This window comes from Artemia franciscana, chromosome 4 (assembly GCF_032884065.1).
Source record: "Artemia franciscana chromosome 4, ASM3288406v1, whole genome shotgun sequence".
NCBI lineage: Eukaryota > Metazoa > Arthropoda > Branchiopoda > Anostraca > Artemiidae > Artemia > Artemia franciscana.
Window position 1 is genome coordinate 61,465,668 of NC_088866.1, and position 20,523 is coordinate 61,486,190.

General features: G+C 35.8%; 1 protein-coding gene across 1 annotated transcript in view; it reads right to left on the reverse strand.

The window, feature by feature from the left end:
• LOC136026684 (uncharacterized) overlaps nt 1-20,070 on the reverse strand; it is a 136,592-nt gene extending 116,522 nt beyond the window's left edge. Inside the window, exon 1 of the mRNA XM_065703428.1 lies at nt 17,561-20,070. Within this exon, the coding sequence (XP_065559500.1) occupies nt 17,561-20,055 (2,495 nt within the window). The 5' untranslated portion in view covers nt 20,056-20,070. The remainder of the gene's footprint in view (nt 1-17,560) is intronic.
• Nucleotides 20,071-20,523: the final 453 nt, after the last annotated feature.

The following is a 20,523-nucleotide window of genomic DNA, read 5'->3' on the forward strand; positions in this document are numbered from 1 at the left end:
CCCCTCCCCTTGTAAATAAATTGATTTATATGTGCCTAATTCTGCATATCTTGTATTAAGCCCAATTAACAAGAAGGACGATAAAACACACTTTTGGTTTCATAAATGCCATCAATAGGTGGAGAAAAACATTATACATAAAAAGACGTGAATTGACTTTGAAAATTCAGTATGGCACATCCAATAAATCCGCTAGTATTGTCAATGAAACAAAAACGGATAAATAGTTAATATCGAGAGTGAACCATAAAACTGGTAGAAATTACTCCGTATAAAACAAAACTGTCCGTCACTTCGACATCCCCCTCCCAGAAAATCATGTAGCATAATGCACAATAGATAAGATATAAAATTGTTCTTGTTAAAAATTAACACAAATTATGTCCCATTGTCGGTTTTGCTGGGTTTTGGTTCTCAAAATAAATAAATGAAAACCATATTCTTTAAAATCTTCCATGTCCAAGAACTAAAATTTATTATCCCCGACCATATTTATGAAAATTGCCAAAAGCCCTTTTCCATCCGTCCATCTCGTGTATCTTGTCAAAAAACAATATTAGATGCGAGCCGCATCAAATAAAAGATAAGTTGTCCAAAAATATACCCTTCTCTTAAGTTATGGCTAACATTCATGTCTCTGACTAGCTTTCTCCAAGTTTGACAAAGAAAAGAAATTCTAGACTGCATCAGTACTTGTAAAAAAAAAAAAGTCACTTAGAAGTACGAACAATCAACGAATGAATGTATTGTCGCCTCAGTCTATAAAAAAAAAAAAAAACTGCGTCTAACAGTAGCTTCAGTTTATTGCCCCCATTCTCAAACTTCCTTAAATAATTAGCTGTCTATAAGACTGCTTAAAAATTTACCCAACCATCGGTGGTTGCTTTGATGCAAAGAGCCCGCTTTCGCTATCTAACGCTCCTACTGACGCATAAGATTAAAACTGGACGACTTCATTTCAAGTAGCTCTTTTATAGTATTAAATTACTTGGATTCACCCACTTATACTCCATACTCCAGTCCTGATTTGACTCTAACAAGTGTAAGACTTAGAAGATATCTCGAAAAATGGCAGGCAGTTGAGGATCACTCTTCACTATCAGACTATAAGTATATTACTTTTAAATTGTCGCTTAGTCCTAGTGAACATGTCCCTATCGCTGATTCTAGGTTTCAAACAGTTCGTGGTAACGAACGGTAGTAAGCAGTGACCCGGCTCAATAGTAACCAAAACTCTGAAAAAAGGAATTTTTATACCAATAGTTACATCAAAGAAATCGCATTTTAATGTTGATTTTAAATATATAAGTTTCATCAAGATTAGTTTTACCCATCAAAAGTTACGAGCCTTCATTTTAGAAAAGGGGGAAAACACCCCCCGAAAGTCATACAATCTTAACGAAAATTACACCATCAGATTCAGCGTATCAGAGAACCCTACCGTAGAAGTTCAAGCTCCTATCTACAAAGATGTGGAATTTCGCATTTTTGCCAGAAGACAGATCACGGATGCGTTTTTTTTTTTTTTTTTTTTTTTTTTTTTTTTTTTTTTTTTTTTTTTTTTTTTGATCAGATGTCTTCGGGGGAAAAGTAGCGTTGGAGGGAAGCTAGATGCCCTTCGTTCTTTTAGGTCCCTAACAAAGGGTATTAAAACTTTTAATTTTGGTTTAAATGAACCCTCTTTTGACCTTCTAGGACGATTACTCCCGGGAGTAAAAATTAAAACACGCATCCGTTACTTTTCTTCAGGACAGAGATACAAAAATTCACCCTTTTGTAGATCAGAGCTTGAAACCACAACAATAGGATTCTCTGATATGCAGAATCTGATTCTGAGATTTTCAATAAGATTCCTTGACCTTTTTTTGAAGGGGGAGGGGGGGCCTTTTTTCAAAATCGAGAAAAAAATTTCTCAGGTTCTTAGCTTTCGAAGGGAAACTGTAAACTTCATTTGATAAGTTTGGGATCAGCATAAAAAGCCAACTGTTTTGATGCATTAATTAGTCGTGGTGGGATAATACGTCCAGGACGTACCTCATTAGCATAACCAGTTACTATTACTGCTACAGGGCTTAGATTGGCAAGCTTAGATGAACAGCCAATTTGGGTCACTGACCTACTTATAGACATTTAACCGAGGCTTACCTCCATTGCATAATATTCCTGTCTGGGCATGATAAACAGGAAAAATTAAACCGTTTCATTTAATTTCTATTTGTACTAATATAATATATGATATAGCACTGAAGTGGAAATTTATAAAAATTCAGCAAACGAAAGCACTACTATCAGCTCAAAAATGGTATACTAAAGTATGAAATAGATGCATTAGGTTTTTATCAAAGACTGAGAGACGAATTGAATTCTTTTTAGAATTAGAGACATATGAATTGGGAATTTATCAAGATTCAGGTGAAACAGGGACACTATTATAAACTCACGAGTAATATACTAGAGTCTGAAATGGTTAATAATGATAGATGGTAATGAGCGTACCTAAGCTATGGATGTCAGGTGATTGAATTAACCTGATGATGACAGGCACAGGTCCTGTCGAATTATCGTTAGAAGAAAAATCAATCACCTGAAATCCATAGCTTAGGTAAGCTTATTACCATCTATCATTATTATGTATAAAAGTCAGGTTGGTCTCAGAGAATATATTAGTCTGAAATGGATGAATTAGGTTTTTACCAAAGTCCAAAAGCAACGAAACGAGAACTTTTTTGAGTTAGGGTAAACAGGACGTGAGAATTTATCTAGATTTACACGAAAAAAGACTACTACTAGCTCACAAGTAGTATACTAGAGTCTGATATAGGTGAACAGGTTTTTATCTTAGTCTGAGAGTTATTAATTGAATTCTTAGAGAAATCTGGTGGGAATCAAGATTCAGTAGGGAATCAAGAAATAGGTGACTTAGGCACCTACCTAAGTCTGAGGAGAGATGAATCGGATTCTTTTAAGACTTAGAGACGTATCAAGCCAGAAGTTATCAAGATTCCAGTCAAGCACCGACAATACTGTCAGATCACAAGGGTTATACTAGGGTCTGAAATAGATGAATTAGGTTTTTACCAAAGTCGGAAAGAGATGAATCAGGTTCTTTTTATGGTTGCAGACATTTGAAGTGGGAATTTATGAAAATTCAGTAAAACCCAAACACTACTGTTAGCTCAAAAGCGGTATACTAAAATCTGAAATAGATGAATTAGCTTTTTACCGAAGATCGAGAGAGACGAATTGAATACTTTTTGGAATTAGAGACATATGAATTGGGAATAAATTAAGATTCAGGTATGACGCTACTACCAGCTCGCAAGTAGTATATTAAGAGTCTGAAATGGGTGAATTGGGTTTTACCATTGTTTGAGAGATGAATCGCCTTCTTAAAGACACATACAGTGGGAATTTATACAGATTTAATCCGACACAGACATAAGTATCAGCTCACAAGTGGTATACTAAAGTCTGCAATATATGAATTAGATTTTTACCAAAGTCTGAGAGAGATGAATAAAATTCTTTTAAGAGTTAGAGACATAAGAAATGGGAATTTATCAAGATTTAGTAGAACACAGACCCTACTATAAGCTCAAAAGTAGAAGTAGACACATGGAGTGAGTATTTATCAAGATTCAGTCAAACACTGACACTAATACCAGCTCACAAGTGGTACACCAGAGTCTGATTTATGTGAATCAGATTTTACCAAGACACTACTATCAGCTCACAAGTCGTATACTAGAGTCTGAAATAGATGAATTAGGTTTTTGCCAGTCTGAGAGACTAGTATCAGCTCGCAAGTGGTATACTAGAGTCTGAAATAGGTGAATTAGGTTTATACCAAAGCCTGACTGGGATGAATCAGATTCTTTTTAGAGTGAGACATACGAAATAGAAATTTATCAAGATTCAGTAAAACACAGACCCTACTATAAGCTCACAAGAGACGTATTAGAGTCCTGAAATAGATGAAGTAGGTTAAGTCTAACGGAGATGAATCAAAATCTTTTTAGAAATAGAGACATTAATACCAGCTCACAAGTGGTATACTAGAGTCTGATTTATGTGAATCAGATTTTGACCATAGTCTAAATACTTGAATCAGATTCTTAGACACATGTGAAGAGGGAATTTATCCAGATTCAGTAAAAAGAACACTACTATCAGCTCAAGTGGGGTATATTAGAATCTGAAATAGGTGAGAGAGAGAGAAAGAGAGAGAGATCGGTATATTTAAAAACTATCGTAGCATAGCTAAACTCAGTTTTTTCACAAAAATCATACATTTAAACAAAAATCACATACTACGACTCAACATTAAAAATTGATGTGAAGAAAGGCACAAATGAGTTTGCGTGACGATTAGTTCGTACTTTAGGGGTACAAGTTTATTTTGTAACCGAGTTCGGCTATTGGGAGGGGCTGGTTCGGATAGTATTGACCGGTGGCTCTTATTAGCTAGGATGGATTTCCCAAATTGCTGAATAAGGTGTTCAAGCCGGACTTTGAGTGGAGATAAATTTAATTTAGCGAGAGCTTGATCCTAGGGTATGTCACGGTTTCGGAGTATAATCCTTGTTGCTCTTTTCTGGACACACTCTATGTCGCGTAATAGGTACGCTGTGCGGATAGCAGATGGACCCCATACTGGGCAGGCGTACTCGAGCAACGGGCGAACATAACACATGTAGGCATGGAGAAGACTTTCTGTATCAAACCCAAAACGCCTCATTTTGATAAGTGTCTGAAGGCTTGCATTAGCCTTTTGGACGGTTAAATTAATATGGGCACTGAAACTATAGTCACTAGTAAAAGTTACTAGTAAAAGATAATGACTTGAGCATTCGGTCTGTAGCTGATCAAATAACTGGTCTGAAAACTGCTTTGTTATGATAGTGTTTTCGATCAGGTAAGCGAGCACTATGGACAGATCATCTACAAACTTGTAACGGTCGTCGAGATGATTAAGTAGGGAATTACCAAAGTCAGTGGAGATATGAATAAGATTCTTTTTAGCGTTAGAAACATATCAAATGGAAATTTATCAAGATTCAGTCAAACATAGATACTAATATCAGATGACAAGTGGTATACTAGAGTCTGAAATAGATGATTCAGTTTTTTACCGAAGTCCAAGAGCGAAGAAACAGATTGTTTTTAGAGAAATAGACATATAAACTGGGAATTTATCAAGATTCAGTCAAACACAGGCCCCACTATCAGCTCATAAGTGCTAGACTAGAGTCTGGAATAGGCAATTAGGTTTTTGCCAAACTGAGAGATACGAATTGAATTATTTTTAGAGTTAGAGACATGTGAATTGAGAATTTATCAAGATCCAGTTAAACACAGAAACCACTACCAGCTCACAAGTGGTATACAAGAGCCTGAAATAGGTGAATTGAGTTTTTAAAATAGTCTAAGAGATGAATTGGATTTTTAGAGACATATGAAGTGGGAATTTATCAAGATTCAATCGGACAGAGACATAACTATCAGCTCAAAGGTGGTATACTACAGTCTTAAATATATAAAATAGATTTTTACCAAAGTCTGAGAGAGATGAATCGAATCCTTTTTAGAGTTAGAAACATATGAAGTGGGAATTTATCAAGATTCAGCCAAACACAGACACTACAATCAGCTCAAATATGGTACACTAGATTCTGAAATAGATGGATTAGGGTTTTGCCAAAGTCTGAGTGATAAATCGGATTCTTTTTAGAGTTAGAGATATATGAAGAGGGAATTTATCAAGAGTCAGTCAAACGCAAACGTTACCATCAGCTCACAAGTGATATACTAGAGTCTAAAATAGATGGGTAACTGCTGCATAAATTTGAAACAAAGATTTTAGTCCATCTTCAATTTGAAACTGGTGTCTGCCAGCTTGCCTACTAGAACGGAGCTTTACACTCGAAAGCAGAAACATGGTTTGATGAAACGAAAGCTTGACTGCATAATTTCAGATAGCTCTCGCTGACATAGGCTATAAAACTCCAAGTCACTTCACACTATAGGCTCTGACTCAAAGACAAGCAAAAGCCATTCTTTTTGGCTCCAGGCAAGAGTTCTACAAAACTTTCAAAAATACAAAGTCATATTCATCAATCCGGCCTAAGGTCCAAACTTTCCATAGCACCGCAGAGGTTAGACCCTTACCACTTTCTAGATATAAGGTGAAATCGGTATGCTAGAAAAAAAAACACGACAAAACAGAAGTGTTGCTCTCGCAACAAAGCTATCAGCTCACAAGTCGTATACTAAAGTCTGAAATGGGTGAATAAGGCTTTTAAGATGAGTGAATCAAATTCTTTTTAGAGTAGAAGGTATAGGAAGAGGGAATTTATCTAAGATTCAGTCAAAGATAAACACTACTATCAGCTCACAACTGGTATAGTAAAGTCTGAAATAGATGAAGTAGGTTTTTACTATAGTCTGAGAGAAATAAATCGAATTCTTGTTAGAGTTAGAGACATATGAAGCTGGAATCAATCAAGATTCAGCCAAACACAGACAATAAGTCAGATCACAAGTGGTATGCTAGAGTCTAAAGCAGATGAACAAGCTTTTTATGGCACTTGGTATTTACCAAGTGACATATAGCAACCGCAAATTCTGTCGGTCCCGGTTTTACTAGTTTGGGCACTTCCAGATAAGCCAGGGCAATGAAATTTGGCAGGCGTATCATGGACCAAACCAAATTAAATTAGAAATAGTCTTTTCCCTGATTCGACCATCTGGAGGGGGAGTGGGGGGACGGTTAATTCGGAAAAATTAGAAAAAAATTTAGTATTTTTAACTTACGAACGAGTAATCGGATCTTAATGAAATTTGATTTTATAAGGACCTCGTAACTCAGATCTCTTATTTAAAATCCCGACCGGATCCATTGTCATTGGGGGGACTTGAGGGGACGGAAATCTTGAAAAACGCTTAGAGTGGAGAGATTGAAATAAAAATTAGTGGGAAGAATATGCACAAGTCTTAGATACGTGATTGACATAACCAGACCGAATCCGCTCTCTTTGGGGGAGTTAAGGGGATTTACTGGTTTGGGAATTCCAGGAAAACCAGGACAATAAACGTTAGCAGGCGTATCAGGGATCAGACTATATTAAATTAGAAACAGTCTCTTCCCCGATTCAACCATCTGGGGGGGAGCAATCGAACAAGATAGTTGAGAAGAATTTTCCTTACCGATAAAACAAATGAATCTTCGTCTCAAGTATGACTTGTGGTCTAGGGATGTGATTCTCTCTTAGGGTGCGAGAGGTCTCAGGTCCAAATCCCGGACCACTCCAATTTTTACATGAGGAAGATCATAAACTAGATACGTGATCAATATAGCGATCCCTGAAAGTTTGCAAGCGTATCAAGGACTCAATCATATTAAATTACCAATAGTCGCTTCCTCGATTTGACCATCTGGGAAGGGGGGAGTGGATTGAAGGTTAATTCGGAAGAAATAGAAAAAGAATGAGGTATTTTTAAGCTACAAACGGGTTATCAGATATTAATAAAATTTGATATTTTGAAGGACCTCGTGACTGAAAGCTCTTATTTTAAATCCCGACCGGATCCAGTGACATTGGGGGGAGTTGGAAGGGACACCGGAAATCATGGGAAAAGCTTAGAGTGAAGAGATCGTAATAAGACTTAGTGGGAAGAAGCTCTTGGATCTTCCAACCTCGTCACGTGTCACATGACCCTCTTGGCTCCTCTTTACCACAGGTGAGAGAGAAAAATCATCTTTTTAGAGTTAGAAAACATATGAAGAGAGAATTTATCAAGAATCTTTCAAACCCAGACACTACTATCAGCTCACAAGTGGTATACTAGAGTCTGAAATATGTGAATTGGGTATTGACAATATCTGAGGGCGATAAGTCAAATTCTTTTTTAGAATTAGAGACATATAAATTGGGATTTTATCAAGTTTAAGGCAAACACAGATACTACTATCATCTCACAAATGGTATACCAGAGTATATAATAAGTGAACTAGATTTTTACCATAGTCTTAGAGATGAACCAAATTCTTTTTTGAGTTAGACATATGAAGCGGGAATTTGTCAAGATTAAGTCAAACAAACACACTACTATCAGCTCAAATGTGGTATGCTAGAGTCTGAAATAGATGAATTAGGTTTTTACCAAATTCTGAGCGACGAATCGATTTTTTTAGAGTTAGAAAAATATAAAGTGGGACTTTATCAAGATTCAGTCAAACACAAACGCTACTATCAGCTCAGAAGTGGTATAATAGAGTCGAATATAGATTAATTAGGTTTTTAACAAAGTCTGAGAGAGATGAATCGGATTCTTTTTAGAGTTATGAAGTGGAAAGTTATCAAATCATCAAATATTAAGTGGGAATTTATCAAAATTCAGTCAAACATAGACACTACTATCAGTTCACAAGTGGTGTACTAGAGTCTCAAATCTTTGAATTAGGTTTTAACAAAGTCTAAGAGAGATTAATCGTCTTCTTTTCACAGTTAGAGAAATATGAAGTGGGAATTTATCAAGATTCAGTCAAACAAAGACACTACTATCAGCTAACAAATGGTATACTAGAGTCTGAAATAGATGAATTATGTTTTTACTAAAGTCGGAGAGAGATATATAGGAGTTTTTTACAGTTAGAGAAATATGAAGTAAGAGTTTATTAAGATTCAGTCAAACAAAGACAATTTTATCAGCTCACATGTGGTAGATTAGATTCTAGAATAGATGAATTAGGTTTTTACCAAAGTCAGGGAGAGATGAATCGGATTCTTTTTAGAGTTGGAAACATATGAAGTAGGATCTTGTCAATATTCAGTCGAACACAGACACCACTATCAGCTCATGAGCGATATAATAGAGTCTGAAATCGATGAAATAGGTTTTCGCCAGTCTGAGAGGAATGAATCAGATTGTTTTTAGAGCAACAAATATATGAAGGGGGAATTTATAAAAATTCAGTCAAATACAGAGTCGAATATCAGCTCACAAGTGGAATACTATAGTCTGGAATTGATGAATTAGGTTTTAACCGCAGTCTGAGAGACATGAATTGGACTCTTTTTAGAATTAGAGACATATGAAGGGGGAATTTATCAAGTTTCAGTAAAAAAAAAAGAAACTACTATCAGCTAATAAGTGGTATACTAGAGTTTGAAATAGATGATTTACCAGAGGTTTTAGGTTTTACCATTCATTTTAGAGTTAGAGGCATTCGTTTTTGAGTTAGAGACATACGAAATTGGAATTTATCAAGATTCAAACAAAAACACACTACTATTAGCTCACAAGTGGTATACAAGGGATTGAAATAGATGAATTAAGTAATTACCAAAGTCTGAGAGAAATGAATCGAATTCCTTTTAGAGTTAGAGACATATGAAGCGGGAATATGTCAAGTTTAAGGCAAGCAAAGACACTACTATCATTTCACATATGGCATAACAGAGTCTTAAATGGGTGAATTATATTTTTACCACAGTCTTAGAGATGATCCGAATTCTTTTTAGAGCTAGAGACATATGAAGTGGGAATTTATCAAGACTAAGTCAAACTTAGACACTCCCATCAGCTCAAATGTGGTATACTAGAGTCTGAAATAGATGAAATAGGTTTTTCCCAAGTCTGAGAGAGATGAATTGATTTTTTTTTAGACTTGGAAACATGTAAAGTGGGAATTTATCAAGATTCAGCCAAAAACAAAGGCTACTATCAGCTCAAAAGTGGTATACTTGAGTCTATAATGGACGAATTAGGTTTTACCAAAGTCTAAAAGAGTAGAATCGGATTCTTTTTAAAGTTTTGAAGTGGAGAATTATCAAATCATAGAATATGAAGTGAGAAGCTATCAAAATTCAGTCAAATGTAAACACTACTATCAGTTCACAAGTGACGTACTAGAGTCTGAAATACGCGAATTAGGTTTTACCCAAGTCCAAGAGGGATGAATCGTATTCTTTTCAGAGTTAGAAAAATATGAAGCGAGAATTTATCAAGATACAGTCAAACACAGACACTACAATCAGCTAACAAGTGGTATACTCGAGTCTGAAATAGATAAATTAGGTTTTTACCAGAGTCTGAGAGAGATGAACCGGATTTTTTTACAGTAAGAGAAATATGAAGTGGGAGTTTATCAAGATTCAGTCAAACAAAGAAACTACTATCAACTCACAAGTGATAGACCAAATTCTGGAAAAGATGAATTATGTTTTTACCAAAGTCAGGGAGAGATGAATTAGATTCTTTTTAGAATTGAAACATATGAAGTGAGATTTTCTCAAAATTCAGTCTAGCACCGACGCTACAATCAGCTGTGTTCAGCTTATCTGTGTTCCAGCTGTACAATGTCTGTGTTCAAATGAATCTTCATAAATTCCCACTTCATATGTCTCTAACTCTAAAAAGCATTCGATTCATTTTTCTCTGATTTTGGTAAAAACCTAATTCACCTATTTCAGACTCTAGTATACCACTCGTGATCTGATAGTAGTGTCTGTGTTTGACTGAATATCGCTACATTCCCACGTCTTATATCTGTAACTCTAAAAAGAATCCGATTTATCTCTCTCAAACTTTAGTAAAAATAACATAATTCATCTATTTAAGACTCTAGTATACCACTTCTGAGCTTGTAGTAGTGTCTGTGTTACACTGAATCTCGGTAAATTCCCATTTCGTATGCATCTAACTCTAAAAAGAATCCATTTCACCCCTCTCATACTTTCGTAAAAACATAATTCCTCTATTCCAGCCTCTAGATTACCGCTTGTGAGCTGGTAGTAGTGTCTGTGTTTAAAATGAAGCTTATTACATCTGTGTTTGACTGAATCTTCATAAATTCCGACTTCAAATGTCTCTAACTGTAAAAATAAGTAGATTAATCCCTCTTAGACTTTGGTAAAAAGCTAATTCATCTATTTCAGACTCTAGTATACCACTTGTGAGCAGACATTACCGTCTATGTGTGACTGAATCTTGATAAATTTCCGTTTCATATGTCTCTAACTCTAAAAATAATTCGATTCATCGCTCTTAGACTCTGGTAAAAGCATAACTCATCTATTTCAGAATCTAGTATACCATTTTTGAGCTGGTGGTAGTGTCTGTGTTTGACTGAATCTTGATAAATTCCCACTTTATATGTCCTCTTACTCTAAAAAGAATCCGACTCATCGCTCTTAGACTATGGTAAAAACCTAATTCACATATTTCAGAATCTAGAATACCACTTGTGAACTGATAGTAGTGTTTGGGTTTGACTGAGTCTTGATAAATTTGCACTTCACAGTCTAACTAAAAAAAAATCCGATTCGCCTCTATCAGACCTAGTAAAACTATATTCAGCTATTTCAGACTGTAGTATACCATATCTAGTATTTCGTGCTTTATAATGTCATTTTAAGACATGAAAAAAAAGTTGAAAAAATTTCACTACAAACATTATTTTTCTAATAGGAAAAATCACGGCTAACGCATCTATATTATCTTCATTTCATATTTAGAAAATACCTCAAATGAATCTATTTTGTTTTAAGTATATTTTAGGTCATTTTAAGACATGAAAAAAAGTAGAAAAAATTTCTAAGTAAAAAAAAATTCTTAAGTTAAAAAATCAGTACAAAAAAGGAGGGGGTAAAAAGTTGGGTGAGGGGCAATGGGCCCCATGGAGGTTAGACATGGATGACCATAAGTTCCCTTTAAAAGAAGTGTTGATACACTCATGCCCATGGCTATGATGATGCAAGCGGTTACACTATGCATATGATTTAGATACTATTGAGTGAAGTTCAATACTACATCACAAATTCTATTAGTCTAAATCAAATGAAACAATTCATTTTATCTTATTAATCATTCCCAGACAGGAATATTATGCAAATGAGGTAGGCATTGGATACCTGTCTGTAAGTAGGTCAATGACCCAAATGGGTTGTTCATCTAAGTATGTGAATTATGGGGTCATCAGCCCTATAGTAGTGATAGTGAGGCACGTCTGATAGTGATAGTATGCTAATGAGGCACGTCTGGGATGTATTATCCTACCACTACTTGAATTGTTATCAAAATTCCTTTTGTCTACTATTGGGCCTTACGTTGGCTACCACGAACTGTTTGATATTTATCAATTTAGTAGACTATGGACATAGCAATAGAATTCTTATTTTCTTTTTGATTTCCAAATATTACTTATAACTTAATTTTTACTTATTCCCACGAGCCAATATTTTGTCAATAGCCCGACTAAGCATAGCGGTTACACCAACTTTTTAATTGTTGTATTGCTTGACGATCAGATGCAAACACATTGGGTGTTACAACCGCTTGGTTGGGCTTGTGTGTCAACAGGAAAAGTTCTTATTTATTTCTCTTCACGATTCATTGTGACAACAAAGGAGATAATTTATTCAACGAAAAAATATTAATAGTTGCATAAAAACAAATAGAAAACTTTAGAAAATCCCGGTTTTCAGGTAAGTATAGCCCGAAGATAGAGCCAGAGGGCGAAAAGCGTTTTAATTTTAATGTCATTTGTATTTGAATATTCCTTATATATTCTTTATATGTAATATGAAATATAGCATATATGTTCCTTATATATCCATCTAAAAAATACTTCTATAAAAGCGATTAAAATAGGCTGTTTATACAGTCCTCTAAGAGAAGTTTCGCCAATTACTCCCCTTTTTTATAGTCCACATATATTCAAGTATATACTCAAGAGTCATCTAAGAAAACTTTCTCCTATTGCTCCCCTTTTTAAAAGAAGATCATCTTTGTTAACAAATAGTACCAAATAATTTACCTGTTTTCATTACAGTCGTATATTCCCCTTACAATTTCATTTGAAAGATCAGAATCCCAATCATCCACCACTTCTGTATCTGTTAGACATGTTTCGAAGCTATCATTATCTGTATCATCTCCATCCCCACTTGTTCCCTCTTCAATGATAGTACATTCATAAAAGCTGTCTGACGACAGATCTCGATCCCGACTGTCACATGTGTCTGGCAATAGGTCAAGAATTCCTATTCCAGTTGGCAAAAAACTTGAAAACACGTCACGCGTTTTCCTTATTGCAAAATTTCCGAAGGAGCTGACAGATCTTTTAGCTCGATAAGAATAACAATGATCGGGAATAGGCAGGTATGTGCGACTTCTTTGAGAACTGTATGATCTGTGAGTAAGCAATTTTTGAGAACTTTGTTTAAAAAAACTAAAGTCTTTCTTCGGAAATATACACCTAGTAAGCGCTTTGCCATCGACATTTTCAACTTTAGAAGGGTTATCTTCTTTTCCATATATATTCAATGATATATCCACAGAAAAGGAACTAGAATGTAATGCGACTTCAACACAAGCACCAAATCTACCGCATACACGAACATTGGAATCAAACAGAAGTGTGGCCATTTCGATCCGTGAATCCCTCATAATATGCATTAAATCATTCGAAAGAGGGGGTAAAAAGTGAGATATAAAAAATCGAGGAATCGAAATCAAATCGAAAACAATCGTCTTAATCAATGCATCCATGTTAAGTCGTACACCAAACACATTTGAATTTAAGAGCCATCTAACATCTTTCAAAATAGTATTTGTATCATCCACAAACCATATTTTCGGGTGGGTACACCCAACACAACTTATATTTCTTGGAGAAAGAGATGAAGACATTCTACCAGATATAATAGTATTCATACTAGTGTTTAACTGAACTGCATAGTTGTCCACGAACGATTCCTCAAAAAGTTTTACTCCGTAATATTTACGTTTCCTGCGTTTAAAAACTACATTCTTGGTCCCTTTCTGAAACAACGCATCTCTTTCTAAGCCACATTTATTTCTGTTCATTACGCAATTAGAGAATTTCCTTAGAAATTGAAGGATTGAACGCAAAGAGACCACAATAAGAGATTCCACTAAACTAAGGAGAACGAACATGACTGATTTTTCATCAAAACTTATCACATTTTCACAATTCAAGCAACAATTTAGTATCCGGAGAGTATTGGAACTTACTAGTACAAAATTCTTGGAAGAACTAGCTAGTATCTCCTGAAGTTATACTCTAAGCCAAAGTTTATTTTTACCAACCGACATAAAAAAAAAGAAATATAACGAAATCATTCATCAATTTTCATCCGCTCTTTAGACAGTAAAAAAAAAAAAGCTAAAATCTCTTACTTATATCAGAGTCTTTTTCTCATAGTTATACGGATTGATCTTGACGTAAGTATATAATGAAGAATATAGGTCGTTACAAGGCATCTACAAAGGGACTCGCAAGGACGATTACAAAGGAAAAGTAAAGTTCAAACGATCTGGCTGGTTGGCTCGAAAATTTTGCTTGTAAATCGTTACGGTGAAAAATTGAGACGTACCTCTTTTGACCAGTTGATTTGAATCGATATTCCACCTACTTTGACTGACTGTAGTCAGCAAAAATTACGCAATACATAGAACTAAGTACTTTTTCTTCGTTCTCCTCTTTATTTTCATTTACCAATCATGACGTGAAGATATTTAAGCACAGAATTAAAATTTTCTTGGAAACACAATTTCGTGCTTGTCGGTTATTAGGGAGGTGGGGTAAGGTTAAGTTTCATAAATATGTTTCTTAAGTATTATTTTATCATAATTTAATTAGGATTAACATAACTTCACTTCTTGGGTGTGTTTAAATAACCGAAAATACTATTTACAATAATAGTCATTTAAGTTTTCCTTGACAGCTGGGCATATATTTTTTGGTGTGGGTCGGAATCGTGTTCTGTCCTGTAAACAAAATGATCATAATGCCCAAATTATCCATCAAGGAAAATACTCATGTTGTTTTTTTCTATTTTTTCCTAATATAGGCATATTTGGAAGTATTGACTTTTTAAAGTATTGCATATGAATTGCCATCTAAAGAAACTATTTAACATTCAGTGACCAAAGTATCTTGCCCCATCTGGTGTAAATCCCTGATTTCAGGAAAAACCCGTGTAAAATTCCAAAATTTGGAGTGATTTGACGCTACAGTAAAACAGTCCAAAGCCACGTCTACATTTGGCGCTTTCTGGAAAGCTGGGGCGGAAATATGGGATGAATTAAAAAAAAAATCAATAAAACAAAATGTAGCCGTGTAATATACTTATGATGGCTTTGCCCCAAAATCAAGGTTCATGATTCATTTTTGATAATTTTGAAATTTAAAAAGAAATAAAAAAGCAAAACTGGAAGGATTTTTTTGCAAATGAACTCTTAAAACTGCAAACAGACACAGAAGAGCCTCTATACGTAAAACTAATTGTTTTTCCCCAGTCTCATGACTGGTGGAATAATGTTGATCAAGGAAAAAGTGAAAACGAGTTTCAAGAGTTTTTTAGAATGAACAGAGAGTTACTATGGGTGTTGGCCTTACAAACTTCAATTGATAAGAAATTTTCTTCATTCGACCATTTCTGAGAGTTTTTAAAGCTTCTGTATCTTTCTTTGCAAGTACCATGGCTCTATTTTCAAATTTATTACTTTATTAGGCTCCCATAAAACGGAACAATCCGTCTTCACTTCCTGATTTTTGGCATGCCGGACCATTTTTGGCATCTTTTTGTGCCGTACCCAGACACGGAAAAATGAAACAACAGTTACAGTCTACACAACCCAGTTTTCCGTCCCAGTTTTCTAGAAAACATCGAATGTAAACGCGACTCAAGAGAATCCCTCTGCAGTGTCGTCCAGAGTGTTTTATTAAACCCGTCAGATTTCCGCCCAAAACCTTATTGTTTTCCCGAGCCATCTGTAGAGAAACGCAACTACCCTATGCACTTTCTCTGGAGCTCTGCTACTATTTTAGTATACTTTATTCAATTATTAATACAGAAAAAAGTTAGTTCCAAGTCACATTTAAAGGAAGCTGGAGAATTTGAGAATACTAATGGATACCAACTTTCGTAGCTCAGCGTATCCTTTGTCCGAGAGGGCAAGGGTTCGAATCCTAGTGTACCCCATTACTTGGTTTGGGACGGAATCAATGGTTTGACTCTCTAAGCTCAGCCGGAGTCAACCCCAGTCTAAATGAGTATATGGAGAAATCTGGGGAAGGTAAACAGGAAGGGGGCACGAAAGCATAGAATGGTTGGCCCCCAGCCCCGCATTGCACTTCCTGGCTGAAGGCTCAAGAACAGAGATCAACACCGCCGGCGGGGAGAGTAAAGTCAGATGCCGTATTCTTTACCCACGTCATTCTTTGCCGTTTATCTCCATGTCATGAAGAAAGTGAACAGTTGGACTAATAGTGAAGTTTTAAGAAATACATGTAATTTTTGATTAGCCCTTTCTTTAGATTACAGAAGTCGAATTTTCACAATTTGTCAGGAAATTACAGTTTATAAAAAAAAAATTCTAGTTAGGATGAAATCAAATTCTAAACCGTTTCAATAAGCTCACAAAAAATATCCTAGACAACTAGAACTTCAAGAAAATATTAAAAAGACCTGTTTCATATTTTTTATAGATTTAGTAAAAAAAAAGATTAAACAAAGCTATCATCAGCATTGATCTTACCTTTAGATTCATATAATGCCCTGAGCCAGACAGTGCCTACTCGTTTTAAGAAAATAGTCCACTTTAGAGAGAAATTCAATGTAGAATAAAGAATATGTGGTGAAAATAAAAACCAAGAGCAGAGTTTATCAAAGCATGATTTTAAAGCTCCTTCTTATTCAGAGAGCATTATTATCACATAAGAGCAGAAATTTCACTTCCGTTGGTGGACTTTGTCATAACTCCAGCCAATCAAAACTATGATTCTTTTGCAATGAAGAATCTTAGTTTACCTAAATCTGTCAAGGTTAGGACTCATGCTTATCTATGCGCATTTGGGGCATAAAAACAAACATCAGATGGGATGAGGCTGTGAAAATGAACTTCCAAAATTGATCCGGGAGACGTATACCATTATTATTAATAATGATATACGTGACCAAGCATGCGCAAGACTGACAAGCAGGAGAGTGCTTCTCTAAGATTGGCCCGAAGAACAAACTCTCGTCTCAGGAGAAAATGAGAAACTGTGGATTAAAAATACACCTGCCGTAAGAAAAACGTCATTTAAACCATACATGAAAAATCCATAACGAAATGAAAATCTATTTCGAAAGTCACATTTAATTTGTTGACGGAAACCGAAGAAATTCGATAAACCCGAATTGAATTCTACAAAAACCACAATATTTGCCCAAAAAAAAATAACTGTTCAAACAAACCATTGGAATAAAACAATATTTTCAAAGAAATGAAGAATAAAATTGAAAAGAATGTTTTGTAGAGTTTTCTAACTCCATAAGTTCATGCGGGTTAAATTATCCCATATAGGGGGTGGGGCATTAGAGGAATTTTCTGGGAAGGATTACGAAAACAAGAAAATGGCCGTTTTTAGGTCAAAATTTTTTATTCTACAAGAATTTTTTTCCCTTTTTTTAATGTGGCTACTTAGACTACAAAGTTGCCCCCAATGATCCATTTAATTTCAATTGAAAGGTGTATCCGACCTTACCTTGTAGAAACCGCTTGCTTCCATTCAGAAGTGGGAAGCCTTGAACGAGAACATCTTTGATGTGTTTGTCCTACAACACTTCCAGTTAGCGTGGCTGCCGCGCTAATTAAAAGTGGAACAGCTAGTTTTGCAGTTGAAGCCCCAAAAAACCAAGAGGGGGATAAACGCTTGTCTCTTTTATTACAGTTCACACGAAGCAGTTGTTTAAAAACAGCTTCTTCACTTTCTTTATCACTTGATTCTACAGAGGAGCCAGTTTCTGATTTATCTAAAGAATTAATCCAAGCACTTTCTTGAGTTGGGGAAGCAGGAGGGGGGAAAGATTTACTTTTTAAACTTTTCAAGCTAATTCTGGGAACACTGAGTCTATGCATCCATTTTTGACTAGATCTTCTTTCTCTATTTTTGTATTCTTGCTTGTCGCGTTTTTCTGATTGGTTTGATTTACTACCTGTGCGTCCCAAAGAAAGGCTGGAACAAGATATTGAATGACCATGGTTACGTTGGTTTTTGAGATCACAGCTGCAAGCCGGTTTTCTCGGTGACGAACTCCAAGTTTCACTTCCACGTCGACCAAGCGACTGAAGGATGACATCAATTTGGTCAACATGACTTATTTCTTCAGTATCTAAAGACCGGTAAATTGTTTTTCCAGCTTTAAGGGGCTCAAACAAAGAACACGCCTTTGCAATTGAAGGGAATAATTCGTCAAAATACGTCATATCAGGCGATGACTTTTTGATAGGAGCTGTTATTGAGTCTGCTTGAGATACTTCATTGTTAGGCAAACCAAGTTCCACGCTGTCGCAGGATTTGCTCATCCTTCTAACAGGCTTTTGGCAGTCATCAGTAACGAATGACACTCGTTTTTCTACATGATCAGTATTACGAGCGTCTATACTTTTTGTCTGTAGCATATCTTTTGTTTGTATTCTCACTGAACGATTTCTTTTAACAGTAGATGAGACAGATATATTTTCATTATTACGGCACTGAGACTGCTTTTCAGGGCAACTATCAAGATTCAAAAACAAATCAATTGGATTAATAATCTTCCCAATTGGTGATTTTACAACACTGACTTCAGATCTGGAATTAAGGTTAAAACCCGAACTTGCTATATTGCATTTGAAAGTTGACGGACTTACAACAGATTCTAGATTTTTTGCAGGACTCCGAGCCAAATCCAATCGGTTTAATGAATATTGGCTGTATTCTCTAGAGCAAGTTAAAGGTCTTGCCGCACTTACAGTTGGCACAAGAGAGGGTTTAAGAGAACCGGATATGGGATTAACTTCAAGCCCATTAGAACAAAACATACTTTGAAAAGTGTCATTAGTTAAGCAGTCACTTTCTATGGGACCAAACGAGAGCGGTCTTTGAGTTGATGTTAATTTTGCATTTCTGTTTGGCTGTACTTTTGGCCTAATCAACTCTCCGGATTCTTGCCATATCTTAATAGAATCTTTTTGCTCATTTGCATCATAATTATTTAGAAATGCCTCGCTTTTTCTTTTTTGATAGAGAGCATAAGCCTCAGCTATAGATTCGTCTTCTTGTTTTCGTCTCCGCATTTCCTCTTCTTCATTATCATCACGCGACCTTGCACTTTTCACTTTTCGCTTGGTTTCCTTTTTATCAGTTTCAGTGAAATTTGAACCGATCATAGCATCTCTGGAGAAGAGCCGACCGTCTGACATAGAATTTAGGGCAGCATAAGGCATGGTCAGGGAATCCTTTCTCCGTAACTTTAAATCAGAACGGAGCCTATCACGGAGTTCATTCGTCAAATTGGGCTCGTCTGAACATACTTGCGATTGACGATTCGTACAAGAGGACTTGTTAAGTCCAGATTTAAATTGAAGAGAATCAGTGGGGGTGTCAACTTCATCCTCACTTTGCAAACGTGCTGAAAAAACGTGAGAACTGCTCTTCAACTGTGACAACATTGGTCTTCGCTGACTAGGAGTTTCTGGTAATAGCCTACTCGATCTGGCTTTTGGTGTTGGCAGAACTCTCACTTTTTTTGATTTAGCAAGTTCAGGATTAGGTAGCTCGCGCCGAAGACTTCTTAAAGGACCCGCATCTAGCACAGACAGTTTTTTATCGATAGTAAGAGGCGCTGAGCTGCTTCTTTCCGCCTCGATTTTCTCACTATAGTAGCCAAAGGATCCTGATGCAGTTTTAGGCATGTTTTCTAACGTCTTGTCACCTGGACTCCGTGATAGAGAAAGTGAACCACGTCTTGCTATGGGTAATTCACTGAAATACTCAATATCACACAAATCTTTATAGTTATTTGTTACAGCATTCTCCATTGATACTTCTTTTTCCGATTTCGTCAGCGACACAACACTCTTTAATATTGCTTTCAGACTGTTACGTCGCTCCATTTCCATATCTTTTAATCTAGATGGTCCTAGGTCTGAATCAAAGCTGAAATTATCATAAAGTCCATGTTGATGCTTAGTACTATCACCTCGACTAAAGGACATAATACAAACAACTACAGAAATAATAGTAAGGACACAATTTAGGGACGGAAAACACGAACTTTGAGTCCTTCACAAAATAGCTCCTTTTACCAAAAAGACTACTTAACTAACCGTCTTGATTTTAGAAACTAAGAACCAAATAGAGAAAATACCTTATACAGTTCCATATCGACCGATATCTAACCAGGACTCCTCATGCGCGATTCCCGAGAACTCCGCGAAAGAGAAAAAAACAATCGCTGAAATAGTATCCATACTACCATCAACGACCATAGCAATCTGGAGAATATGAAACTACAATCCGTAAATTTTAGAATTGGTGGCCCTATGCACGTATAGATAACATTTATAGTCATTTTTATGCTTGGTATGAAACACACATTGCCATCTAAGGACGGCAAATTTGTGGTTTTTTTCGAATTTTTCAATAAAAAATACTAGAGAAAGGCCTTTTCCCATAAAAATACC